The 26,387-nt window shown below is 53.2% G+C and overlaps 11 protein-coding genes across 12 annotated transcripts; 7 read left to right on the top strand and 4 right to left on the bottom strand.

Annotated features, from left to right (window-relative positions):
• Positions 1-469: 469 nt before the first annotated feature.
• On the bottom strand, positions 470-2,789 carry LMH87_003070 (uncharacterized protein; the record flags this gene model as incomplete). The annotated part of the gene is made up of 5 exons (XM_056194629.1): positions 470-477; positions 530-624; positions 673-1,845; positions 1,906-2,338; positions 2,387-2,789. 5 exons carry the CDS (start codon positions 2,787-2,789, stop codon positions 470-472), a joined length of 2,112 nt encoding a protein of 703 aa, XP_056051548.1.
• An 883-nt stretch (positions 2,790-3,672) lies between these two features.
• Positions 3,673-3,987, bottom strand: LMH87_003069 (uncharacterized protein; the record flags this gene model as incomplete). The annotated part of the gene is made up of 1 exon (XM_056194628.1): positions 3,673-3,987. One exon carries the CDS (start codon positions 3,985-3,987, stop codon positions 3,673-3,675), a length of 315 nt encoding a protein of 104 aa, XP_056051547.1.
• A 4,084-nt stretch (positions 3,988-8,071) lies between these two features.
• LMH87_003068 (uncharacterized protein) lies at positions 8,072-10,657 on the top strand (the record flags this gene model as incomplete). The annotated part of the gene is made up of 10 exons (XM_056194627.1): positions 8,072-8,111; positions 8,225-8,345; positions 8,413-8,549; positions 8,598-8,657; positions 8,727-8,936; positions 8,987-9,316; positions 9,365-9,479; positions 9,535-10,249; positions 10,309-10,352; positions 10,444-10,657. The coding sequence occupies 10 exons, from the start codon at positions 8,072-8,074 to the stop codon at positions 10,655-10,657; spliced, it is 1,986 nt and encodes a 661-aa protein (XP_056051546.1).
• Positions 10,658-11,938: 1,281 nt separating this feature from the next.
• LMH87_003067 (uncharacterized protein) lies at positions 11,939-12,961 on the top strand (the record flags this gene model as incomplete). The annotated part of the gene is made up of 1 exon (XM_056194626.1): positions 11,939-12,961. The coding sequence occupies one exon, from the start codon at positions 11,939-11,941 to the stop codon at positions 12,959-12,961; it is 1,023 nt and encodes a 340-aa protein (XP_056051545.1).
• Positions 12,962-13,712: 751 nt separating this feature from the next.
• On the top strand, positions 13,713-16,245 carry LMH87_003066 (uncharacterized protein; the record flags this gene model as incomplete). Its single annotated transcript, XM_056194625.1, has 5 exons — positions 13,713-13,750; positions 13,801-14,194; positions 14,252-14,356; positions 14,423-16,051; positions 16,141-16,245. The coding sequence occupies 5 exons, from the start codon at positions 13,713-13,715 to the stop codon at positions 16,243-16,245; spliced, it is 2,271 nt and encodes a 756-aa protein (XP_056051544.1).
• Positions 16,246-16,548: 303 nt separating this feature from the next.
• LMH87_003065 (uncharacterized protein) lies at positions 16,549-16,930 on the top strand (the record flags this gene model as incomplete). Its single annotated transcript, XM_056194624.1, has 2 exons — positions 16,549-16,634; positions 16,708-16,930. The coding sequence occupies 2 exons, from the start codon at positions 16,549-16,551 to the stop codon at positions 16,928-16,930; spliced, it is 309 nt and encodes a 102-aa protein (XP_056051543.1).
• Positions 16,931-17,930: 1,000 nt separating this feature from the next.
• On the top strand, positions 17,931-18,365 carry LMH87_003064 (uncharacterized protein; the record flags this gene model as incomplete). Its single annotated transcript, XM_056194623.1, has 1 exon — positions 17,931-18,365. The coding sequence occupies one exon, from the start codon at positions 17,931-17,933 to the stop codon at positions 18,363-18,365; it is 435 nt and encodes a 144-aa protein (XP_056051542.1).
• A 471-nt stretch (positions 18,366-18,836) lies between these two features.
• LMH87_003063 (uncharacterized protein) lies at positions 18,837-20,328 on the top strand (the record flags this gene model as incomplete). Its single annotated transcript, XM_056194622.1, has 2 exons — positions 18,837-18,989; positions 19,060-20,328. 2 exons carry the CDS (start codon positions 18,837-18,839, stop codon positions 20,326-20,328), a joined length of 1,422 nt encoding a protein of 473 aa, XP_056051541.1.
• Positions 20,329-20,450: 122 nt separating this feature from the next.
• On the bottom strand, positions 20,451-21,333 carry LMH87_003062 (uncharacterized protein; the record flags this gene model as incomplete). Its single annotated transcript, XM_056194620.1, has 2 exons — positions 20,451-20,964; positions 21,032-21,333. 2 exons carry the CDS (start codon positions 21,331-21,333, stop codon positions 20,451-20,453), a joined length of 816 nt encoding a protein of 271 aa, XP_056051540.1.
• Positions 21,334-21,899: 566 nt separating this feature from the next.
• On the bottom strand, positions 21,900-23,030 carry LMH87_003061 (uncharacterized protein; the record flags this gene model as incomplete). The annotated part of the gene is made up of 2 exons (XM_056194619.1): positions 21,900-22,315; positions 22,370-23,030. 2 exons carry the CDS (start codon positions 23,028-23,030, stop codon positions 21,900-21,902), a joined length of 1,077 nt encoding a protein of 358 aa, XP_056051539.1.
• Positions 23,031-23,464: 434 nt separating this feature from the next.
• On the top strand, positions 23,465-24,537 carry LMH87_003060 (uncharacterized protein; the record flags this gene model as incomplete). 2 transcript variants are annotated; one of them, XM_056194617.1, is made up of 5 exons in its annotated part: positions 23,465-23,611; positions 23,708-23,848; positions 23,909-23,952; positions 24,294-24,352; positions 24,446-24,537. In XM_056194617.1, 5 exons carry the CDS (start codon positions 23,465-23,467, stop codon positions 24,535-24,537), a joined length of 483 nt encoding a protein of 160 aa, XP_056051537.1. The 2 variants fall into 2 exon arrangements, with proteins under 2 accessions (XP_056051537.1, XP_056051538.1); XM_056194618.1 differs by having other exon boundaries at positions 23,664-23,709; positions 23,765-23,848; positions 23,909-24,352.
• Positions 24,538-26,387: the final 1,850 nt, after the last annotated feature.

Raw genomic sequence — 26,387 nt, 5'->3', positions numbered from 1 at the left:
ATGCTGGTACCAATAGTGGTAAGTAGCGGTGCGAGATCGAATTTGTGGCCATTCTTGAAGACCTGGGGGGTTGTGTCGTCCACTTCATCACATGAACCGTTGGTCTTGGGATGGCTGCTTTCAACAGGTGGGGGTGAGATGCTGGTTGCTGAGCTGGTTGCTGAGCTGGTTGCTGAGATGGTTACTGAGCTGTGTAACACGCTGTTTTGGTAGCTGGTTGCAGAGCTGATCATGGAGCTAGTGGTCGAGCTTATCGGAGAGCTAATTGGCAAGCTGACTGGCAAGCTGATAGAAGGGCTGATAGCCGTACCGGTTGAAGAGCCATTCGACCAGCCGTATGAAGAACTGTTTGTCGAGGTGGGTGAAGAACTGATCGAAGAACTGATACGCGAGCTGTTTGTCGAGGCGGTTGGGGAACTGGTTGGGGAGCTCTCTGAGGAGCTGGTCAAGGTGCTCATCGGAGAGCTGGTCAGGGAGCTGATGGATGAGCTGATTGTTGAAACAACATGCGAGCTGACGGGCACGCTACTGTTGGTGACGCGGTGGGACTCAGCAGATGTAAGGTTGTGCACTTCCAAGAACACGGCAGGTCCCTTGGGTTTGGAGGGGGCAGCCTTCTTGAGACTATAAAATCGTCAGTGTATGCACTGTAAACGCCCAACTTGAACTTACTTCAGGCAACCCTTTACGATGGGCTGGAGTCCCGTGTCGTGAAGCACCTTGGAAGTGATACCAAGAATGTCGAGAGACAACTTGTTGCTCCAGTTCAAGCTGGTGCTGATACCGGCGCAACCATCAAATTCCGTGAACCCTCCCTGAAAGCCGTTCACCTTGTCGTAACTTGCTGAGCCCGCAACCTGAGCAACAGCACTGATAGCGGGCTCCTCCATAATTCCCAACGCAGTCTCAAACGAGGCGATCTTGAGGCCGACCTTGATGCCAATAGGAAGCGCCGCACTGGCAGCCAGCATGATCTCGCCCTCGGCTTCCAGAACAGGCTTGAAGTAGGGCGTCCATCCAGCCGCCGTGCTTCTGCTCGGCTCAAAGATGTAAAGCACGGCGGATGCCTGCGTGAGGCCCATTTCGCCACCGACCAGGAGCTTGCCCTTGGCCGCCGCTTCCAGGCCAACCTTGGCGGCCACAGAAATGTATGGGCCAACGGTAACAATTCCATAGGAGAGACCGGGTAGCCCAAATGTGAAGAGATCTTGCTGGATGTTCTTGCTGTATTTTATCTGGGCGTCGACGCCGACTTTGAGCACCATCTTCATGTTGGTACGAAGCGCGAGCTCACCATCAAAGATGCCTTTGAGAGGAGTAATCTTTGCTTTGCCAGAGAATACGGCCTGGCCAGATACACCACAGTCAACGCAGTAGATGTTGACATGCTCTTGAAACTCTCCCGTCTCGGAAGCTGATTCGTGCTTGAACAGTGCAATAGAGTTGTCGCTCCAGGGCGAGGTCTCTCTTGGGACATCAGCTCCAGGGAGGTCCCAGGAAACGGGCTCGTTGAAGTCACCCTGAATGGTGAGTGCGTCCGCCACAGTGTTGTATACGGTTTTGACAGCGTCCACAAAGCCATTCCAGAGGTTGGACCAGAATCCTCGGGCTTGGAGAGCGCGGCGTCGGCGAAGCTCTCCAGGGGCGGGTTCGGCGCACCTGGCACTTGTAGAATTATGACCGGAGCTGATAGCTTCACCATCGGCAATGATTTGATCAAGAAAAGCTTCAGACTCGGAACGGAGCTCATGGTATCCAAGCGCGCCATCGAGTGTGCTGTCAAAGGAGGGACCCAAGGAGGCCGTAGCCAACCCGTGGCTGTCGCGCGGGGTATCTGAAGACCCCCTAGAGCAGCCTTTTAGCACGATGATATGTTGATAGAAAGCAATCAGGATAGTCACTTACTTTCCGGAAGCATTGGCGGTGTAATTGAAAGAGCTTCCAGCAGGTCTGGTAAAGTTGCCCGCAGTCGTGTTGTGTGGTGCCCACAGACCCCATTCGGTCTCAGCAGAGTCCATCACATTTTCAGGATGTTCAGGTGCACCGTTTGCGATAACGGTTTGCTTCTCCTGGTCCACTGTCAAGCCGGTCGCCCGGAAGAAGCAGCGATCCTCAGTGGACGGACCGGTACAACCTTTGGCAGTCGCGATTAGCAATAAATCTTTGCCAGCCTCCCAGCTCCTGGTAGCGCGCTCAAACGACTCTGAAGTCTTGAACTTGATGACAAGATTGCTGTTCTCTGTGTACTCAATATTAACGTGATCCGAGTGGTCTAGATTAACTGATGGCAGCGTAAAGCGATAAGTCAAAAAAGCAAAGTAGCCTTCCTGAGTTGGTTCTATTCCGTGGTCAGAGCCTGAATTTCACGAGGATACAGTTCACTTACCGGAAACACCATAATACATCTGGGAATCGCCTCTGGGAGCGACAGGCTCCACATTCTTCGGATCGCTGGTATCCCAGGTCCAGTGGACGCTGGGAGCCAAAGTTTGGCTGGGCGCAGAAGGCTCATCGTGTTTCTGATCTTTGTTTTGCTGCCCGGTTTGTTGCCCGGTCTGCTGTCCAGTCTGCTGCTTGGACTGGTCATCTGCAGGCACTTCCACGGCCACCCAGCCGCAGAACCCACCCTGTTCTGCCGCAGGACTAGGCGCAACTTGAGTCGTCTGGGGCTCAACTGTTGTCGCTTCAACATTGCGACGAGATGACTGCCATTTTGGCAGAGAAAAGAAAGGAAATGCAGCAACAAAGGCTACTGCCCAAAGGAACGTAAAGATAGTATTAAAGAGCATCGCTGCTCAAGTGAAAGAGTTTTAGGAAATAAATGAGCGTGTAAGAGGTGTACGAGCCTGGCAAACCAAGAAGCACCACGGCGCATCGCTCTCTTTTATCGCAGTGATACAGTGCACCCCCATCATTGGCTATAATCTATCACATATGGGATTTATTTCCTTTCTATGCGGAGAAGGCTCTATATCACCGGATTTAATGCCATGCATGGGGGAGTGTACAACAGTGGTGTTCATTTCGCCGACTCCACCGGGCGCCGACGGGCGGCGTACCAATGGCGCGCATGGTAGCAAAATGGCCAATATGAATGGAGGAGGTATAAGATATTTTCGAAGCACTAGCCGTTCCGGGGCCCAGATATTGAACCGTATTGGTGGTATTGAATCGCACTGGTGCAACCTCGTGATCCAATTGAGGCAGTGTTCCTCTGCGCTGTGTCCATTTGCGGAAAAGGCCCCTTTTGCGGCGAACGGACTAGATCCAATGACAGGTGCCAGGCTCTAGTTCACGGCAATCGGCGACCAACTAGGCTGCCGGGGTATCGGCCAGTCAGGGCAGTCAGGCCACAACGGCCACTAGGTGATGCTCAGGCCTCGAAAGCTATACTCCGCACCCCATAACAATAGTGACTAGAGGCGCTCGTATAGCCCTAAAAATAATAAGAGGTTTAGCAGCGGTGTGTCACCGACTCACCGGCCAATCTGCACCGAATTCGTCTGAACCAACTGCCGTTCGGATGAGACTGCGTCCTTATGTCGGAAGGTGATAACTGACAAGTCGGCTATCGCTCGGCGGTCGCGGCCAATGAACGACGAACGGCAGACTTGCGATAATCAGATGATGAGTCTTTAAACTTTAACTCTGCCGTCGACGAGGTATCAGTGGCTACCCTTCTGGTCCTCGACGCAGACGACAGCCCGTGCTCGACCGACTCCCAAGACCCTCTAGTTCCGTGACCGACATCATCGGTCCAGCGCTGGCTCCGTTCCTACTTGGTCCCCAGTTGAATTGCACCACATCTTGGGCAGCAGCCGTCGTATCATAGCTGCATCTGGTTGAAAACTTACCATAGTGGCCATACATTTCGACGGGGGTATATGCAGCAACAATGCTCTTCACACCCGTATTGGTGATAGACGCCCTGAGGAGCGTTAATTGGCGCTCCATAATTATGCTCATCATTTGGAGGTGCTGCTGCATGCCGGGGTACGTCCGCTGCCAATTTACACGCTCTTCCTCAAAGTCGCTGAAGCCGGCTAGATCCTTTTTTATGCACGCGATCTGCCAGAGGTCTCGGATGCGAACCGAGTAAAAATCACATTCAAACAGTGACGAGACTTGAGCCCCTTCCAAAAAGCACCTACTGAGCTGCGTTCTTGAATGGGCGCTGTGAGCCAACAACGTGACCAGCAGAAAAACAAGGCATGAGTGTCAGCGGAGACCGGCCAAGGGATTATTCCCATGGCATGGGGTCAGCTCCATAAACAGTCGCACAAACCCGGTGACCGCCGCCAAGTTGGCCGAGTCTGTAGCCGTATCCAGCTTGCTTTACGTGAACGTAACATAACAGGCACTTGTAATCATGTTGCACAGCCGCAGCTGACCTGGCGGGACATGCGTTCATTGCAGAACAGAACCTGCTCCGAGGACCGAGAAGAAGCACGTGTGGCACGCCGGGCAGATGTCGACCTCAACAGGAGCCGGCATCAAAGGATACCATAATTGAGATTGTGTTCGCTGTCTCCGACGGAAGGGATTCTGAGTGATGGCTTGCGCGGCGATATGAGATACAGCTCGGTTCTTGATACGCCTGGCCTAGTCAAACACAACCACGCAGTGGTGTATTGCTACTGGCCACACCAAACAAGGCTATGCTGGGTGGTAGCACGAGAGAAGTTAGCTGAAAGTGGCCATCGGCAGCTGCACCAGGAACGGCGTCATACTAGCACGCCTCGCAAGTCAGGAAAGGAATCAAACTCCGGGGCTCGGCAGTTTATGCCATCATTATGACGCGCTCTGCGCCTCGGCAATCCCCGTGCATCTGGGAAGGCTTTCGCGAAAGAGGAGCCAGCTGGAGATTTGGGCCCAGTCGTCCGTCCCACCAAGCAGCTTATCACGAGCAAACCGCTAGGTCACCTGTACTCAAAGGTCTGGCCCGCCAGCTGCGGTGTCGGCATGCGCGCAAGGCGCTCGGGAAATGGCGACGCCAGGACGCGTTCCTCGTAACAACCACCGCAGGTTCCAACTTGCCTACGAGGTTCGAGGTCCGCCCGCTGGAACCACCAAAACTGGTCGGCGGCATCGACACCGCAGCCGGGTCCCTTGCAGCGAGAAGCTCGCGCCCGACGGACCCAGTAAGCCTTGACGATTCTAAAGTCATTTCCCTCGGCGCCCGAGTACGAGGCTCGTCAAAGTCGCAGTAGCGGCGCGTCGCGAATGCGTCGTGCTCACGGCCATGTTCATGCCAAAGTTGGCCGTGAGAGGAGACTCGGCGAGGTAGTCGTGGTAACAGCGGGAACAAGCTGCCAATGTCAAGGGCTAATTGTCAAGTTGCTAGTTTTGCTCATTGTTGTAGCCGATCGGCAGGGAATGTTCTAAGTAGTTAGTTAATCGGTTGGACGGCGCCCATCTTCGTTGCCACGGGTTTAGGGTTACTTAGTTTTAGGGTTCAGCTATCTGCAAACGATGTCGAGTCTAAAGCTTTTCTTGTATCACCTCCCGCTCTACTGATGCATCAGACTCAAAATGGAACTCTTCCCCGATGACGTTAATAGTTGAAAAAGCCACCAGCAAACTCCCAATGGCCAAGCTCCAATTCATTGCAAGCTATGTCATCGCCGAATATCCTTCAGCATTGATTCGCCAGGCCATAGCGCCCCCAGCTGGTTTCAGCGCGGAGTAAGCACCCACTACCACAGCGTTGACCACAGGACTGTGCGACTGAGCTCCGTTTATCCAATAGCAAAAGGCTTGCCAGAAGGAGTCGTATACCCCGTAGCAAATGTAAAGAAACATGGGGCCGAGGAATTTCTTGCCATCCAGGTAGTCAATGTCTTGCTTGCGACCATGGCTCATCCGCGCATCGTTCCAAAGCTGGAATTGGTATCCTCCGCCCCAGACGGCCATGCCCGACACCAGCAGCAGCAACCAGCCAATAAGGGCGCGGGCTGGCCTTCGAAAGCAGCCAGAATCAAGAACAAAACCCATGAAAAGGCCCCCAAACATTTGCGCCATCCAATACAAATCCCCATTGAGAGATCACGTCCTCAAATTAAACGTCAAACCATTGACGTTGTTCTGTTGATAGGAGTAGAAAACGTTGGCAGTATAAAACATGGGGTGCAAGCACAAGTTCCTCCAGCTCAATATAGTTTGGGTGGTTTGCACCAGAGTGCTCCGCATATTTTCCCACGTAATCCGCTTCCTTTCGCGCCTGATCCTGGTGCCAGTATATTTAGCAGAAAGCTTCTCAGTAGAGAGAACTAGCGCTGACAACACCCATCCCAGGAGCATGACGACAATGTAGGCAATATAAGTTGAATCTGTGACCGTATCAGACTTGGAATGGACGTTGAGTTCAAAGCTAGCCAAAGAGCCAATGGCACCCCCAAGGTTGAAAATGACCCAAAACAGGCCAATCGCTCGACCTCTTGTACGGTCGGTGGTATATGTGACCATGATTGTTCAGAAGAAGGCAGCACCGATACCAAGCAAGGCGCCAGACGCAATGACAAAGGACCCGTTTTTGGTCCTGTTAAAACTCAGAAGCGAGCTGGCGTACATTGCATAGGTCCAGCCTCCGAGGGCCAACGACGTGCGGGGACCGAGGTAACGGTAAAAGGTGCCCACAAGAAGGGGAGCAGCAAGAGCTGTAGCGGCGTGAGTGGCCACATTGGAGTCGGCGGCCACTGTCCCGTTCACCTAGCCTGATCCACCCACGCCAGTAAGAGCATTGTACATGCCAGGGTTGCAAAAAGATATGAACAAAACAATGATGATCTGAGTCCATGGATCGCGAAGAAAAGAGCCTAGTCCCCGCTGGCGGGGTGTAACAGTTTCGCTTTGGGAGGTTGTGGTCGATATGATTGCTAGCCTGAAAACGTAAAGAGAATGTTGCAAGGCCATACAGCGCTAGTGAGAGAACTAGGCATGTCTTATATTCAGGACGACCTGCTCTTGCGAATCGACGAAAGAGGCGCCGATGTTAAGATAGTTGAGACGAATGGCGTGCTTGGCCAGTAAGGGGGGTCTTTTCTTCAACGGCGCCGCGTTCCGACAGTGTACTGATTCCTCAATGGGGGCAACGAGATCTGCTGCCAGCCTCAACCCCGTTTAAATATGACAATGAATAAGATGGAAAAACACTGCACGCACGGGGATCCGGTGCACGGGACAGCTTTTCAAGAATTCCGCATGAAGTGGCCAGCTACCTTACGGAGAAAGATAAACTGGGCAGTCTACCAAGGCATGAATATGGCAAATACAGGAGTGATTTCATACTGGCTAGTCGCGTCGGATCGCGGGCCCGTGTTCCGAGACCTCCATTGCCAGCTATGTGTAAGCAAGCTGAAACGAACCTCTTTCGACTCAAGTAACTTGTCGGTATACTGGTGGTATGCTGACGCATGGCATGAAAGGACTAACTAGCTGATGGCCAAGAGTCAGAGAGGCGACTGAATAACGTTAGAGATAAGTAAGTAAGTAAGCATATTTTGCCGGTTATTATCGCTGTGTGGTGAAGGCGCTCGCTGGGTACCGCAGCCTCTTTCCTAGCTATCGCCCCATGGGACAGCTAACCTAAAATTAACCACAACAGATGCAGCTGGGCAAGTGCGTAGAAGCAGGTATACCAACAAGACAGCTTTAATAGTAGGAGGAGATTTATCTACAGAATCGAGAGTCACCTACAAAAAAGAGCTAGAGAAGCGTAAGAAGCTAAGAGGTGGTGACATCTCTTAGGGTTTGGGAGGCCGGTGGGAGGCAGCCAGGCCAGGCTGAGCTTCTTTGGGGCTTATTGTAACGGTGGATCTACCAGTACAACCCACTGTAAGTAGCAATCACGAGAGCCTGTGTCCTGTGATGACCAGTGACGGCGATCTTGGCATCCAATAAGGCTAGCCGGCCACCACGCTATTTTTCTTTTTACCGTGGCCCTCCCCAACTGCACTTAAATTTCGCATCAGCTTCTTGTACCTGCGTCGCGCACATTGAAGATGCAATCCTGCTAGCAAACCTCGTGTTGCCGTTTTCTTCGCGCTTGCGTTGTCTCACGCCACTGCCTATCATGTTGCGATTACCCGCCGTCAATTTCGTCACGCTACATTGTAAGACTGTCCTTCCTCCACACGCTGTCTCTTCTCCTTCGTTCCTTATTTAGAGCGGATGAGACATGTGGTTCTGTTCTGGTTGGTGTAACGGCTGCGCTGACCAGGCCTAGATGCGTACATTATCTTCATGGGTCTTTTGGCCCTTGTGGTAATGTGCCCTGCAGGGAACATGGCTGCCATTGATGCCTACTTTTTCGGCGCCAGCGCCTCGACAGAGTCTGGTTTGAATACGTATGAATATATTCCACATCGGAGCGCTGAGATGCGATAAGTCCAATACCGAACTGACAGACCCTAGAATTGATGTCAAAGAGCTGTATACGTATCAGCAGCTGTATATTTACTTCATCCCCATCTTCACGAACCTCGGATTTGTCAACATCGTCGTCGTCATTGTGCGACTACACTGGTTTAAAAGGCATCTCAAGAGAGTTGGTAAGGGCGCATTGCTACTGGAGCGACAACACATACTGACCGAATCAGCGCCTCGATTTCTCGCATCTGTAGAAGACGAAGATACCAAACTCGAGAATGGCTTCAAGAGTACGGCCGTCACAACAGGTACCGATGTCACCGACACAACTCCTGACATGGCCCATTCCATAACTCAAGGCGCCACGGTAAACCAATCCGCGACGCAACAGGAATCCTCAAACGATCAGGACGACACGGAGAAGCGCCAGCACATTGCGTTTGACGCCTCTGCCGAAAAGGACAGCCACCCCAAGAATGGCACTGTGCTGTATATTCCTGGACCCAGAGACCGCGACCAAGGCCATCCGTTCGTAGAGATGAACAAGGACCCTGCCGACAGCCGAGACGGTAGGCTTCTGCCGTAGTATCCGAGAGATGAAGTTGGCTGACAATTTCAGATATGGCCATTGAACCTCTTCCGCGACTCAGCGTCCAAGGTGGTCTGCGTCGCCGCGCGGATGGCCAGCAGCGTCTCGGCGAGACCCTTTCCATGGACCGCGCCACGAGCATTGCCACTTCCATGTTTGTAATCGGCGCGGACCCATCCAAAGCGCGTCGCGTATCGACCTCGTCGCAGCAGGCACCCAAGCTTAATGACATGCCGTTTCTCTCGCGCGAGGTCACGGTTGGCCGCAACTCGAACTTCGGCAACTTGACTTCCAAAGATCGTGAGGAGCTCGGCGGCATAGAGTATCGTGCTCTCAAGCTTCTTCTGAAGATTGTCATCGGTAGGTCACTTCATCATCTCAGATGTTGACTCCTGCTGATTGCGACAGGCTACTTCTTCGGGCTGCATCTCTTTGGTGCCATCTGCCTGGTGGGCTGGATTCAGTATGCGAGTCCCAAGTATACCGATTACCTAGCGTCGGTTGGGCAGGACAAGAACTGGTGGTACGTTGGCGCTGCTGCATCTTCCCGGGCGAACCCCAAAATGCTGACCTCGTAGGGCCTTTTACTCTTCACAAACCATGATTTCCAATCTTGGCTTCACTCTCACACCGGACTCCATGATCTCCTTCCGCGACGCCGGCTGGCCCATGTTCATCATGAGCTTCCTTGCCTTTGCCGGGAACACACTGTACCCCGTATTCTTGCGCCTCATTATATGGACCATGTCAAAGGTCTGCCCGCGCAACGCGTCCATCCAACAGCCGCTCGCCTTCCTGCTCGACCACCCGCGCCGCTGCTACACGCTGCTCTTCCCTAGAGGCGCAACATGGGCGCTCTTTGGCATAATCTTCGTGCTCAACTTTGTCGACACGCTGCTCATCATTGTTTTAGACCTGACTAACAGCGCCGTCTCGGAACTGCCACTGGGGCCACGAATCCTCGCGGCCATTTTCCAGGCGGCATCGTCGCGACACACCGGTACCGCAACATTTAACCTTGCCGAGGTGAACCCGGCAGTGCAGTTTAGCTTGCTGGTCATGATGTACATTGCCATCTTCCCCATCGCCATGGCGGTGCGCGTTTCCAATACATACGAGGAGCGGTCACTCGGCGTGTATGAGAGCGACGGGCAGGTGAATGAGCAAAAGGGGTCAGCGTACCTTCTTACGCACATGCAGAACCAACTAAGCTTTGATCTGTGGTACATGTTCTTGGGCATTTTCTGCATCTGTGTTGCCGAGTCGCGCAGGATCATGGACTTGGATGAGCCGGTAAGTCCATATGCACGGTCAAGAGGCAATCTCCCTAGCATTATACTGATCCCTTATAGGCTTTTGCAGTGTTCCCGATTTTCTTTGAAGTCGTCTCTGCCTAGTAAGTATTGCATAAAACTGAACTTAAGATTTCACTACTTGCTATGGTGGTTTTGATCATTTTCTTTTTGCTTGGTGGCTAACGTTTGTAGTGGCAATGTCGGCCTTAGCCTGGGCTACCCAACTGTGGCAACTTCTCTCTGCGGCCAATTCACCATATTTAGCAAGCTCGTCATCTGCGCCATGATGATTCGCGGTCGCCACCGAGGTCTTCCATACCAGCTAGATCGTGCCGTCATGCTGCCTGGCGAGCGCAGAGAAGAGACGGAGGAAACGACAGGAGAATCCACCGAGGGAAAGGAATGACACGGGCTCTGCCCGCTCGGGCAGACTAGAGTATCGAACCAGAAAATATGCTTAGACTTGAGTTTTAGAATACAGAGAAACCGCTGCAGATCGCTGTCTACCCTGCGACTATGTGAACACCTGTGAGCCGTCACCTCGAAACTGGTGATGAGCAACGCCGATTTTGCTTGGGCCCAGTTATCCATAAAGAGGGAAGTAGGGCATCATTTCTTCACAGACTCCAGAGCACCGGCACAATGCCGCGGTCCGATAGTGCATCGTGATTTCCACGTGAGAGTAACGCGGCATACTACATACTTGAACAAACTTCAAGTTTGTTGGTAAATAAAGTATCCCGGAGCCGAGAAGAGGAACTAGAGGGCAAGCGCATATGATAGATGCTCAAAGAATCAACATAGACTAGGAGACCTTTCTTTTTGCCTAATTTTCCTTCTTTCTTTTGACTGAGTAGATCCGCCGAAGTATTGATCGGCCGGTAGCGCTAGATCAGGGCAGTGCTTCTATCAGTAGCTGGACGTACCCAATTCATCGCGCCAGTCAGATATTCCGCCTAGCCAAACGGAACCTTTTTGATTGAGAAACTCTTTGACAATACTGGTTCCTATTGGCGCACCGTGGTTAGAATTAGGTTACGGCTAAGTGTTGAACTTGGGTCATCTTCAGAGAGAGGCGATCGTCAGGGTAGCTGACTTGACCGGCTCGAGCACACTTCGTCCTTGCCAGACTTTGCACAAGAAGAAGGCCAGGTAACGATCGCAATCACGCTTATTTATCTGCAATCAGAGGATTGATCGACGAAATGCCGCCTTACCTCCGCATCGGTGGCCGACTCTTTATGTCTACCGTATTTGTTAGCGTTGGGACTTTGCCTACCTGAGCGGCAAGTTGTCGTTCCAACGCCCGCGGACTTTTGTACCACTCCACGTGTGATTTATGTAAAGATCAAAATTTACATGCAACTTTAATGTCAAGAATATCCGGAAATGCAAAGACCAAGAAGATTTCTCCTAAAAAATCAATCCCATGTCTTCGCAGTTCTACCATATTATGTAAATCCGCTAGACTGGCGGACTTGCTGACGTAGGTGATGTGCGGAATGCAAGATGCGAGGCTGATGTCCGCGCCACTAAGTCCATCCACTTCGCGCAAAATATCAGCCTGTCAAAAATATAAAATCTGTATGCCGTCTCAGTTCGAAATGAGATCGAAATTGCCAAAAACATTTGTCTCGAGATCAACTCTAATATCTTGACAGTCCTGCACGCCCAAATCTGAGCCGACATGCCTCCATCCCGCCAAGTCGTCGTTTCGTCTTTCAGCGGAATCGACGACGTCTCCACACTCAAGATCGTCCCTGGCGACGTCGCCGACCCAATCAAAGATCAAATCCAGGTCTCGGTTATCTATGCTGGCTTCTCCGGCTCCGACATCAACATGCGTCTGGGGCAGTATCCGCTACAGCGTGCCGCGCCGCTCACCCTGGGCTACTGCTGCCTTGGCCGTGTCTCTGCCATGGGGCCAAACTCATCCGCTTTCAAGGTTGGAGACCTGGTCACCGCCGTGACAGTCTACGACTCACAAGCCGATCTTGTCAATATTCGGGAGAAGCACCTTGTGTCCGTGCCGGAGGGCCTAGATCTCCAGAAAGCCGCCGCGCTCCCTTTAGACTGGAATACAGCCTACGGCATGGTGATGCGCGCCGCAAAGGTCTCACACGGCCAGCGAGTCTTTATCCACGGCCTGAGCGGCGCGGTGGGATATGCACTACTTTCCCTCTGCAAGCTGCAAGGCGCAATTGTCTATGGCACCGCATCGTCACGCAATCACTCCACCCTCAGAGGTCTTGGTGTGACACCATTTGTCTACAGCGACAAGGACTGGATCGCGCAAATGAAGGCCGTTGGCGGTGCCCACGCCGTTTTTGACCCGTTGGGTTTTGGATCCTGGGACGAGTCGTACTCAATCCTCAGCGATTCGGACCCTAGCATTCTGGTGGGCTACGGTGGTAACCTCGCCAGCCTGAATGGTGATAAGGAGACGCGGTCGCCGTTCCCCTCCATCGCGAAGTTGTTGGCACAGAATTTGCGGCTGTTTTGCAACAAGTCTACCACCTTCTTTTACATTGACAGAGACCAGACGACTTTTAAGCCGGAGCTACTAGCGCTGCTGGATATGCTCAAGGATGGTAAGATTGATGTGTCGATCAAACATGTTTGGGATCTCGAGGAGATTCAGAACGCCCACAGAAGCTGGGGCAAGGCGCCAGGCATTGGGTCGCTGCTGATACGGGTCAGCGAGGAGTAAGCCGATGCTACGGACAACATGTTCCCATGTATATAAACTATAAAATTACAGAGAAACTCGTGTATAGCTTACACGAAGTCGTTGATATGCCATGGCTAAAATAGAGCTAATATATTCTTTGCACACTACAAGGAATAGGCCTGGAAAGGAGGTGTAGAATCGCGTTAGCACCGCATTGGGAAATCCATGAGGAAGGCTACATCTGCTTGCTCTGGCCATTTCTCAGAAATCTCAATAATAGTAAAATACCCTGCAAGGGCTCTTGATCGGGTTTCATATTCTGCTCCAGATGGAGGATGGCGGATGGGTATGAATAATTCGATCAATTCGCAGCTATTGAACACGCCGGCTGTCCAAGGCTCCCCAGTGTAATTGGCAAGCCCTGTAGAGCCGTACACCACTAATAACAACACACTTGCGCCAGCACGTGCAAGTAAGATCTGCCCTGTTTCCAAAAGAGATTATCGGGTTCTTGATCTGGATGACACTTTGCTTGTACGAACCGCGTAGGCAATGCAGGCCGGGTAATTCGGAGCCCGATCAATTGAAGTATATGATTGGTGGATTTAAGCCCTCACTTTCGGGTTACGGCTGGCCGGACCCTCCAGTAGCGCAATTTTTATATGTCATATTGTCATCCTAGACGTGGGCTTGAAATTCTAATCTCAACATGCAAAAGCTGCATCTCGTGGCTTGAAAATATTTACAGATTTTAAAAACCGTCACCCTACCCCTTCTTTGCGCCGAAACAATGTCCGAACCAGTGAAGCGACGCAGGCGGCCCGCCGTGTAAGTCCATTCGCTACAGTGCGCTAGAGCATCCTCTAACTTGGATGCAGGGCCTGCGTTCTTTGCCGCAAGAGGAAAATTAAATGCAACAGAGAATTCCCGTGCAACAACTGCATTCGGTCGAGAACAGGCGACTGCGTGTATGAGACGCGACCTGTCGAGACGTCTGAACCACCACGCAGTGCGCCCGCGAACACCAACTTGAGCGGGGGACAATGGAAGCCGCACCAGCAGGCCATCCTCCCCAGTCCTTATCCTCAGATCAGCGCAGCGAAATCAAACCTCGGATCTGATGATTCGAGTCCCAATTCCACGCAGTCGCCACCACTCCCAAACTCTTCGCATGAAAATGAAGCAAACCGACTACGGTCAAGGATTCGAGAGCTCGAAGACCAGTTATCGAGAGTCAGCATAGAGTCTAGCAGCTCCAGCCCCCTCGCAACTGTGAGTTCATCGATTGAGACAACAACCTCAAAGCTCGCCGGTGTCTTTCATGTGCAGTGCGAAACCCCCATCGGCAATGGCGGTCCGATGATTGCGCGGAGCATGATGCACAAGACAAGAATGTTTGGTCAGAGCCACTGGTGCGTGACTGGTGTTCTTTTGGTAAACATAGCCTAGATCTACTTATTTGCTGTCATTCTTTTGATAGGACTGACAATTTTTTCTCAGATTCGCGACATTTTCGAAACCATAGATGCGCAGCTGCAAGAACGCGGTGCCAAGGCCTGGGCCGGCATCGCAAGATGCAAGATGCTGGCTCGATTCATTAAAGTCAGGCGATCGCCCGCCTGGCCTGCTTTACGAAATTCTCCCCTGCCTGAAAAATGCGTTGCTGACGCGCTGGTGAAAAACTACCTGGAAAATATGGAATTACTGTACCGCGTACTACATATTCCCACATTTCAGGAGCGGTACAACGCGCTGTGGACATCAGACACGACGCCGGACCCAGCCTTTCTCGTCCAAGTCAAGCTTGTGCTGGCGTTGGGCGCCGTCACATATGACGAGACCTTTTCGCTGAGGACATGCGCCATGCAGTGGGCTTACGAGGCACAGACATGGCTAACGGAGCCCAAGTTCAAGGCTCGACTGGACATTCAGACAATACAAACGAATGTTTTACTCTTGTTTGCGCAGGAACGGCTTGGAATCATTGGGGATTCCATGTGGATTTCCGTGGGAGGACTGGTACGCCGTGCCATCTACATGGGCCTACATCGAGACCCTGCTCGACTACCCGACAGGACTATACTCGCGTGTGAGATGCACCGACGACTGTGGAATACCATAAGCGAGTTGAATCTTCAATCAAGTCTTGGCTCCGGCGGTCCTGTCTTCATGTCTATGAGCGATTTTGACACGCTGTCGCCTGGCAATTTCGATGACGAGCAGTTACTCGAGCTTGATCCTGTCCCGCGGCCACCGCACGAGTGCACACAGATGACCATGGCATTGGCGCTACGGGAGACATTCTCACAGCGTCTGGATGCTCTGCGATTCTTAAATGACGTGTCTTCTGGCGGATCCTACGAAGAGACCCTACGCTTAGACGCGGAGCTGCGCGCAAGCTACAAGCTGCTAGGTCGACGCCTTCAGTCGTGCCGCGGGCAAGGCGCCAAAGCATCGTTGACTAACATTGAGCTCCGCATTCTGGACATCATCATGTATCGATACCTAACAGCACTGCACGTGCCCTACTTTGTCGCGGCGATGGAAGAAGCCAAATACGCCTACTCGCGGGCCGTTGTGGTGGACTGCGCTCTGAAGGTATGGACCTCGCTGGCCGGCAGCACATCGATTCGCGGCGGCGTGTCGGCTGCGCACTCACCACTGCCGTTTGAAGCGACGGATTATCTGCGGCGGCAGGTGACGCGCGGCATGGGCTTCTTTACGATTGCGGCGATGCACTCGGCGTTGCTCGTCGTCATGGAACTCCGCGCGCAGCTCAAGGAGAGCGACGGGCTCGGGCCCAAGCTGCTCCGTCCAGATCTCCTCGCCGTTCTGGAGCAGAGTCAGGAATGGTCTCTCGAGGTCATCCGCGCAGGGCACACCAACGTGAAGGGATATCTCTTGCTGCGCATTATTGCGGAGCACGTTGACGGCATATCGCAGAACCTATCGCAAGAGGCGCTCGTCGAGAATCTATTGCGCGCGGCTACGGAGGTGTCGGAGACATGTGGTGGCCTGCTGACAGAGATGGCTGAGAAGCTCACGGGGGGAGAGAGTAGTGTGATGCAGCCGGCTGCGGCGGCGCCGATGCCGACGCCGCCAGACATGAGCGGGGATTGGGCCTTTACAGTAAGTTCGCTCCTTCTGTTTTGTTGACGTTGGCCTGCTTTCTAGCGCAAAGACTGAACACGATTCTGACTACTCTTTTCTTCCTACAGGGCCTGGATGAGTTGCTGGCTTCTACCGAATCAAAAACTGAAGGCTGGCCAGCCAGTTACGGCTACTCTATGGACGAGTTTGAATGGGCCATGTTTGACGGCTAATGTGCAGTCATGTATTATATACGGCACAGATCAATTTCTGCGCCAACTCTGTAAAATTCTGTAAAATTTCTTACTACCTACTACATAGATGACCAAAATTTTCAGCTTTATTTCATCCGTCGTGCATCTCAGGCACGCTACACGCAAGGTGCGGGATCGGCGCAGCCAATCTGCCCAGCTTCACGGCTTGTGCGGGGCGCACCGAAGGTATATATGGCCCGAGGTCCTGCAATCTTTACTTATCATCTTCACATCACTCTCTCTATAAAAATTATACAATCGAATTTCCCATCACCATCCGCCATGGCTACCGTCAACATTCTGTATCCATCCGGTCACTCCTTTGACCTGGACTACTACCTGAACAAGCACATGCCCATCGTCCAAAAGTAAGGCCTTGCCGCCTCCAAATGACGCCACCCGCTTCCGTGCGCCCGAAGACTAACACCAATGCCGCGCCAGGAACTGGAAGCCTTTCGGCCTTCAGAGCTGGGAAATCATTGTTCTGGAGCCTGGCCAGCAGTACCAGGTCCAGGCGATTCTGAAATGGGACACCCTCGAGTCGCTGGCCAAGGCAAAGGGTGGAGAGGCCGGCGCCAAGGTTTTTGGCGACATTGCTCAGTTTACCACGGCCAAGCCAGATGTCGTGGTCGGAAACAGAACGGCTGGACAAAGCCTGCTATGAGAATGATGTGTCTAGTGAATCTAGCCGATACACATAGCTTGACTTGGATTATATCCGCTAATTGTATTGGCCATACCGTGCTCTGGGTTCACCACCGTGACCTGTACACCACCGTGAGCAGATAATGCGCCAATTTTTCTAACCCTTCCTATAATATACATATAATAGCTAAAATTCTAAAGAAATACTAGAATTCCTCTTTTAGTCTGCTTTATCTATAAAATCTATTTTTTACTCTTGACACAATTTTTCCTATTTTCCTTAGTTCTTAGCCATTTTTTTTAGTTTGTTTTTAGTGGAAGACCTTTCTTCTGCTCATGGTGCTATACTGGTCATAGGTAGTGGTGTGCAGCACCCAGTTCTCGCACCTTCAACTGGGGGTGTGGCACGTGTAATAGATAGCAAACAGGGTGCTATGATAGGAAATAAGAGAGAGGGGTCTTGACTCTAGTATAGCTTTTGTTCAAAATAGTCCCTGCTTCATATATATTATAGGGCCTGATAAAACCCGCCAACAACACACCCGGCAGTCCGTAAGCCTCAACACGGACAGATCAACCTGCAGCGAAACATCTTTACCTCTATTCTTACACCCAATAATACCCCCGCTCTCTTTCTCTTACGCTGTTTGAAAGCAGAAAACTCGAGTCGGTATACTTGGGAAACTGACGATACAACGATTGAATCGAGCATCAACGGGCAACGACTAGAGAATTCAAGTGTCCATGATTAGCGTAAACTAGCACCCTCTGCACGATTATTGTGCAATCCTACCAGCATACACAGGCCATGATACTAGATTCGTCGCTGTTCTGGACTCTCATATATTGCGAGCCCAGTCCTTGTAGTTAGCGCCTTGTACTTGACATTAAGTGGGCTCAGTGGCGCCATCTTCATCGACTCAGCACAGCACCGCCAACGACTCGAGATAACTAAAACGGCATTCTAAATTCGTGAAGAAAAAAAACCCCCAAACATCGACGTTTAGCCATCAACCAAAATGGCGGCTCTCATGCAGGATCCCGGCGAAAAGTCCCTTGACAAGCTTCTTGCGACGCTAACCACTGTTGCGCACCCCGAGACGTACGTCTTTGCTGCTCTCGACAAAACGGCAGACCTGCCACCGCTCGCCGAGGTACAGCTGCTCTTCCGCGAGAGCGAAGCTGTCACCGTCATTGTCCGCAAGACATACGCCGAAGACAACCAGATCGACTACTTTTTCCCCAGTAGGATGATCACGCTCAACGTCACGTCGAGCCTCGAGGCCGTGGGCTTCATGGCCGTCATCGCGACGCGGCTAGCGACGCTCGGCATGGGCGTCAACCCGGTCAGCGGTTTCTATCACGATCACTTGTTCGTGCCCGAGGGCAGGGAGGCGGAGGCGGTGGAAGAGCTCAAGAAGCTGGCGGAAGAAAAGAGACGAGAATTAGAGTAGGACAAGAAACTCGGTTTCCTGGCCATCTGCGGGACACCGCATGAAGTTTCAGAATGACACGCAGTGACAAACAAAGATGTTGCCTGGTAATATTTGCACAGCATATATATTTCACTTGTTAATCCATCCCTCGGCGAGTTCTGGCTTTCAGTGTCGTGGTGCCATCGCAGACGGACCAGCCACAGCCCCGCACAAGCTCGCGCCTCTCCTACCACTGTGGCTCGTCACCCATTTCTGCCACCTGTTCGATTTCCCTAGCTGGGCCAAACTGGACAGCTTGACGCTTTTCTTCCCATCGAACATTTCGTCAAGACGAATGCAGTCCTAGTGGCCATCCGCTTTGCTTTGACACCTACTTACAGCTTCTCATCACTCGATTTCTCTTCTTCACTACTGCTGTAAATCACACGCACCTGTTCCCAAGCGATCAAGAACCACAACACAGACAGCGCCACCACAACGCCCGCCACGATGCACCAGCACGCCGTCACCACCGCGCTCACCGTGCTTCTAGCCACAGTGCCGACAGCATGGGCGGCCGGCATGTACAGCAAGAATTCGCGTGTTCTGCAGGTCGACGCCAAGTCTTTTGACCGATTGATTAACCGCTCCAACTACACTTCGGTGAGACAACGTCTTATACCTTCTCTCATGCGCATCCCACCACTAACACGGGCGTTTGCACGCAACCTAGATCGTCGAATTCTATGCGCCATGGTGCGGCCACTGTCAGAGCCTCAAACCCGCCTACGAAAAGGCCGCCAGCCAGCTCGACGGTCTGGCCAAGGTCGCCGCCATTGACTGCGACGACGACGCCAACAAGCAGTTCTGCGGCTCCATGGGCGTCAAGGGCTTCCCCACGCTCAAGCTGGTGCGGCCCGGCAAAAAGGCCGGCCGCCCTGTGATTGAGGACTACAACGGCGGTCGCACGGCCGGCGCCATTGTCGAGGCCGTTGCCGCCAAGATCAACAACCACGTCACGCGCGTCACGGACAAGGACCTCGACGGCTTCCTCGCCAGCGCCGACGGCCCCAAGGCCATCCTCTTCACGGACAAGGGCACTACGAGCGCGCTCCTGCGCAGCATCGCCATTGATTACCTCGGCGTCATTGGCATCGCACAAATTCGAGACAAGGAGTCGGCAGCAGTGGCACAGTTTGGCATTAAAAAGTTTCCTACGCTAGTCTTAGTGCCAGGCGGCGAGGGCCAGGAGCCCGTCGTTTACGAGGGCGAGATGAAGAAGGCCGACATGGTCAAGTTTCTGAGCCAGGCCGGCGAGCCCAACCCAGACCCGGCCCCGGCCAAGGCCAAGGGCGCCAAGAAGAAGAAGCCCAAGAAGGACGAGAAGCCCAAGACCGAAAAGAGTGACAAGGCAAAGGAGGCCGAGGACAAGCCACCCAAGGCCGAAGACAAGGAAGAACCGGTCAAGGAGGCCGAAACTAGCGACGAGGCCCCTCCTGCTGCTTCCACTCCTCAAGTCATCGTTATTCCTACCGCCTCTAGCAAGCAAGAAGTCGCCGAAAAGTGCCTCCAGCCAAAGTCCCACACCTGCATCCTGGCTCTCGTCCCCGACTCCGAGACCCCCGAGAGCAAAAAGGCCATCGACTCGCTCTCCCAGCTCAACACAAAGTACCTCCAGGGCCAGCGCAAGGTGTTTCCCTTCATTGCCGTCCCCGACAGCGTCGACTCCGTAGTCCGCGCGAAGCTCGAGGCCGCCAACCCGGTGGAGCTCATCGCCATCAATGTGCGCCGCAACTGGTGGCGCAAGTACGAGGGCGACTTTGGTGCCGTCAGCGTCGAGGCGTGGGTGGACGTCATCCGCATGGGCGAGGGGGCCAAGATGAAGCTCCCCAAGGGTATCGTGGAGGATGTGGAAGAGGCGGAGGAGCAGGCCAAGGAGCAGCCCAAGACTGAGGAGGAGCCCAAGGTCGAGGAGGCCACCGAGGAGCACGATGAGTTGTAAAAGACACCAGAATGCGGCTGCAACAGAGACGCAGCCGCGTCGCGAACGGTGATTGTTTCTGTAGTTGTAAGCCGTAAATATAGGTGCCGTATCTCATCAGGTCATGATTTTCTCTTCTTCGTTTACTCGTCCAAGTCCATGACCATCGTGTCGCTCTTCTGTATCGCCCCTTCACGAATCATCTTGCCACCCTTGTTCTTGACCACACTATCCAGAAACTTCTTGACCTGCTTGCACCCATCAATGCCCACCACCAGCATGCCCTCGAAGCGGCTGACCTGGATGCGGCTCTCGCACGCCATCACCACCACGCGATCGCTGTCGCCCAGCGTCGCCACGGTGAGGTACGGCAGCTCCTGCTCTTCCTGGTTGTTCAGGTCGAGCAGCGGGTCGGCCGCGTCGTCGCCAGCGGCAAACGACGACGTCGAGCCCGCTGTGCAGGCGGATATGTAGTCGGACATGGGAATGCCGGCGTCAATCAGGGCGAGCGTGGTGGCGTTGAGGAGAGCGGCGAGCAGCGAGCCGTCCTGCGACAGGACGTGGAGGGAGATGGAGATGCTCGAGTGAGGAAAGATGTGGGTGTGCAGGTTCGACGAAAAGGCATTCGCAATCGTAATTTCCATTTCCTGTGTGCGCCTAGATATCTGTCATCAGTATACACACCCTTGCCACTACCAGCAGGTCCTGGTTTTCTTCCACTCACTTGTCGTTGCGCCCGCGCTTCTTGCGGTCGACGCTGGAGAAACCAGCCACGATAATGTTGACATTGACCGTCGCTCCGTCGCGCGACGCATTGTTGGCCTGGCCGCCTCGCCTTTGGTTCTGCTGCTGCTCCGACGGACCAGACACGACGCACATGACCTTGGTGTGGCCCATCTCGAGGTACGAGGAGCCGTCGGCGGCGTCCTGGGTGCGGATGAGGGCGTGCAGGCGACGAAGCTCGTTCCAGCGGCGTCCATCGACGCGCAGGAGCGCCAGGGAGTATGTGGAGGTATCCAATGGCATGCTAGGCAAGAAAATATGTCTCGTTGTCTCCGGTGTTTTAGGGATGAAGCTCTCGCGCCGTTTCGTTTGATCAAAGTACTTTCTTGGTGCTGGAGCTCTGGACTGCAAATTTCTTAGCTTGGGCGACTTTTTCTTGGTGTGGCGCACACAGGCAGCTTGGCGGGGCTGGCGAGCCTCCCTGTGGCGCGCTACCTCGCCCCGGTAGCACAGCGGAACAGCCTCTCAGCAAGATCAGCAACCTACACGATCAATGAGTAGTGCCAGATAGTTGTACCGAGACCATTCTTCGTGTTTTCGTATGAGTGTCACAGTGCTAACAGTTGTGGAAATGTCAAGTTGTTTCCGGAGACGGCTTGAGGCTTAATGCGTCTCTGCTCGAGAAGAAGGCAGGAGGCCAGAAACGGCCAACATATTGCATCTGGTTTGTTGCTGCTGTTTCTTCTTTTGTTCTTCTTTTTTTTTTTCAATATGCACGAGCTCTATTATATCTAAATAACTGTGTCTAGTTTATCACGATTGTACAAATACCGTAAAAAATGACATTCCATAGCTAACTTCCATCGCACCTACGCCGTCACCGCAGCCTGAGGTTCTGCCTCCGTCACGGGCGCCTTTTCATCCAGAGTCGTCGCCACCATCTGTTCCTCCAAGCAAACCTTTCCACCGCTAGCCCCGTAGGTGAAGCCGGTGACGCTGGTGTCGTTGCCACCCGCGAGGTAGTCCTCGGACTCGCCAATGACTTTCCCGGCCGCAGCCCAGCGCGCCATCTTGGCCTCGCGACGCTGCTCACAGAGCTCGTTGAGTGCGGGCCAGTACGTGTCGTGATCGTAGTCAAAGTTCATCTGGCCGGCCCAGTCCTCGCTCCAGAGCTGCTCGGCAGGAACGTACTGCTTCATGTCCTCGTTGAACTTGAGCTTGTCGCGCGTGACCGGGTCGATAAAAGGCGTAATGATTTTGAAGAAGCCCCAGACAATCCAGGGTACTGTAGTCCATCAGTGATTGTCCGCGGAAATCTCTGCAGCACAAGTTCACGTACCGTTGATAATCAGTGCCTTGCCCAGACGCTCTGGATAGTGGTTCTGGAGAATGTGCAGCACCTCGCGTGCCGTCGACACGGGCACGCTAGTATTCTGCCTCTTCTTGCTCGGTTTGAAGTTAATCATCAGACTCAGCTGCTCGACGCCCGCGGGCATCATGTCCGTTACGCGCTCAACCATGTAGAACAGGTGGTGGATCTGCCGCGGGCTCGCGTCCGTGTTCTGCCGTCCCGGGTTGAGGTACTGGCACGGACGGCCCATCTTGTCGTAGCCCACAATGATTTGCTTGCCCGTCTCCTGCTCGGGGGAGATGTAGTCGGGCGTAAAGTCGTCGAGGCCATACTCGCGGCGCCAGCCGAGCGTGCCCTGCACACGCTTAGCCGCATCGTCGACATTCCACTTGGTCGCGCGGAGGTAGCGCAGGAGACAGTCGCGGGTCAACCAGGCGCGCTCCCGGTCAAGTATGGGACCGGATTTTTCTTTTTCCTTATCGCAGGTCACGTCCGTCCAAGACTTGGCCTTGATGAGGAGCGCTTCGTACTTGGCCTGCTGGTCGGCGGTAAGCTCGGCGCGAGCCGTGGGCTTACTTTCGGGCGTAGGAGCGAGAATGGGCGTCTTGCGCGGCGCCGAGGCACCAGATTCGCCGTCTTTGGAGCTCATCGTGCTCGTTGTTTTGTTGAACAGGTTCAGTTGAGTCTCCTTTTAAAGGCGGTATTGAGTGAGCCCCTGGATGACGGTATCGGTGAAGCTAGGGCAGGAACCACGGCGGCCTGCGATATGTCCAATGTCCCCGTGCGATTCAGCAGCTATCCGGCGATCAGCGCAAGTGATTTTGACAAACAAAAAATCGTGATGGAATATCTTGCAAATACAAAGGAGCTGGCAAACACTGCTCAATTGAACCGTTTTTGTGGCGTCGATGGAATGAGCTAGCCAATTCTTGGCAGCTCAAATGCTGAGACCCTGTCGCTCAGCTGCCCGCTCGGCGCAGCTCCCGTATTCGTAATTGTTGGAGCCCGATCGAAGTGACATGCTGCCAACGCGGACATACCCCGATTTTTTCGTCTAAAACCAAACACAGCAGACGTTGCCATATGCCATCCAGAATGGCGGCGCCAAAATACGATATTCTTCTCCAGCCCAGAAGTGCCGATGGACCTGCTTTGAGTCGATTGCAAGTGACTATTACGCTCGAATCCCGAGAGCGAAAATTGCGCCAGCTGCTTTTCTGCCTCGAGCCCGTAGGCGGTACCCCTCCTCACCCGTACACAGTCTCCAACGCGCAAGTGACAGATGACATCGGGCCTTTGGACATTTCGCTCACAGATTCTGACAAGGGGTCGTTGAGCTGCACGCTGGGCCGCGATACGGTAGGCGACGTCGTCCTCGTCCAGGACGTGACGCCCAAAGTAGCGACCGTCAACGACAAAATGCATGCATATACGGAGGTATGCTGCGACCAGGGCGGTCTTATTGGCGTAGGTCACTGGTTCCTGCCGTGAATTCCGCATTGTTCGTTGACTGGGATCTCTCCCTAGCACCGCCCGGCACGCGCGGGCCATGGAGCTTCGCCGAAGGGGAGGTGCAAAGCACAAATACAGGACCGAACTACATGTATCTGGGGACCGTGCTCATGGCCGGCCCTATTGTGAGCTTCCCGGCGCAGGAATCCACCACCAGGGACCCTGCCAGCGGCGACGACACAGTAATGCCTTTTATACACTGGCTTGGCGAGCTTCCAACCTGTTTTGAGCCTGCGAAAAAGTACAACGCGGACATATTACTGTACACGAGGTCGTTATTTCAGGATCCCGACGCTGCGAGCAAGGTTTACATTCGCAAGGCGGCACGGGGTTATTCGGCGTTCAATTTTACCTCTTGCTATCTCATTCAGTATAGCGACGAAGACAAACCACGTCACAGCGCCGATCTCGTTCACTACATGACGCACAAAATGGTGCGCAATTGGGCTTATCTAGGGGGTAAGTCAGATGGCTATCAGAATTTTTGGTTTATTGAAGGTATTTTGTTACTAGTGTGTTTCTAACTATACTGAATCATTGACCCGTTTACAGGCATCGCCGAATTTCATGCTCTATATCTGTTGTACGCGCAGACGTCATGGGTGTCGAGTACTTTGGTCAACTGCTCGATCAGTATCCTATAACGTAGTACACAAGCCCTCTCGTCCGTACCCCTCTCAAACAGCAGCCGAATAACAGTGATAGCTTCCGTCTACTATATAAGCGAGGATTTGTATATTTGTTCCTGCCGGAAGCACAACTTCGCAACGCAAGCAGGGCCAAGTTGGCTGGTCATCCAGCTCAGCGGCCCAACTTTCTAGACCCTGTCATACCCATTGTCGAAAAACATTATGCCGGCGACCTGATTAATTTTACTGGGTGGCGACAGGCTCGTACCCGCCGCTAGGAAAGGACATGGTTGACACGCACTTGTCCGCCATGATGGAAGGTGATCTCCTCACCCCCAGCGATGCAGAGCCTATCGTCACAATAGCAGGTAAGCAGGCAATGCTGCAGGCGGCTGAACAGGAGCGTTTGGATGTTGGCTTTCACTACCGATCCCTGGACACCGGCATCGTTGAGGGGCTGGCGCCGGGTTCCAGAGCCGAGGCTGCGGGCCTTCGCAACGGTGACAATATACTGGCTCGTGGCGGCTCCGTGGAAAAGTGCAAATCGGGCTTGGGGATGGATTTTCGGTTTACTGTCCAACGCGGGGAGGAAAGTCTAGAAGGCGTGTACTGGCCATGGCCTTTTGCCAAGGTGACCAGTTATCAGACGGTAATTATAGACGGTTTAGCTGATGTCGCGGAGATGTGGGGGTTTGAGAAAACCGATTGAAGCAAATAATGCTTGTGCTACAAGACTGCTCTATAGTCTAAAGAGCTTGTCAAGGTGATCATGGGTTGCTCTCGCGCACGAGAATATGGCGCCCAGGCTGCACATCTGTTCCGTGACCCTGGCAAAGATGGGCCAGACTTCCTACGTTGACCCGTAGCCGGGATCGTATTTCGAACCAAGATCCATCTTTGGCCTAACTTGCACGTCAACATTAGTTTCGTTCGCCTACCCTTCAGGGCAATGTAATCAATGGTAGGAGCAATAGCGGACAGCCGCGGTACAGTTGCGCTACAGCGCCTTTACACCACTACTTCAGTGGAGGGGCCGCCTAGCATTTCTGACTGGAGGTGTCTGCTGCCTTCAAACGACTTGCAACTGCCTGAATACTGCATTCTGTTTATGGCAAATACATTTAAAGGCCTGATGAACTGAATAGCGCCCATTGCACTATCCTAAATAGGATTAATAAGTATTGCTTAGTCCTATTAATATAAAAGGTCTCCAAGTCACCAACTCGATAGGGGAGAGTTTGCTGTTGCCAATAACGTTAGTTAGTACCTGAAGGGTAATGCAACCTTCACAAACTTGAGAATGCCCCGATTGCTTCACTTCTTTTCAATCGACATCTTTCATTTACTGCGCGAAGCAATCGAGAATTCCAACCTTACTGTCCTGGATCCAGTTGGCAGACCACGCGAAAGAATTTTAATGCAGGGGCTAATTGTAGGTTACATGGCCTGTCCCACTGATGAGGAGTCGTCGACGTAACCGATTACAGCCTCGCATATTGGCCGGAGCAGGGCATGCACAGCACTTGGTAGATGCAGGAAGCACAATAACCCAAAGGCCACGAAACTGCAGCACAGACAGCGCAACATTTCGCGTAGAAGAGTCTGCTCAGACATGCAGGCATCTCGCCGCGGGGCTCGCAGCTTCATGTAAGCAAGCCCAAAGAGATGCGCTGTTTCGGGCCAAACTAACAACGCCGATCCCGGTGAGGCGGCGCGCATAAGCGGCTTGCTCACCGGTTAGCTGCCACGATGGAGCCGCAGCCATGTCGTGGGGGTGCTGTCACCTTTCCAGTCTAGACCAATCAAGAAAAGACCATCCTCCTTCGCCCTGTCCCGTCACTGATATCTCGCGATGTCGCTAAACA

The sequence above is a fragment of the Akanthomyces muscarius genome, chromosome 3 (genome assembly GCF_028009165.1).
Source record: "Akanthomyces muscarius strain Ve6 chromosome 3, whole genome shotgun sequence".
Classification (NCBI taxonomy): Eukaryota; Fungi; Ascomycota; class Sordariomycetes; order Hypocreales; family Cordycipitaceae; genus Akanthomyces; species Akanthomyces muscarius.
This window is presented reverse-complemented; position numbering and strand designations above follow the sequence as displayed.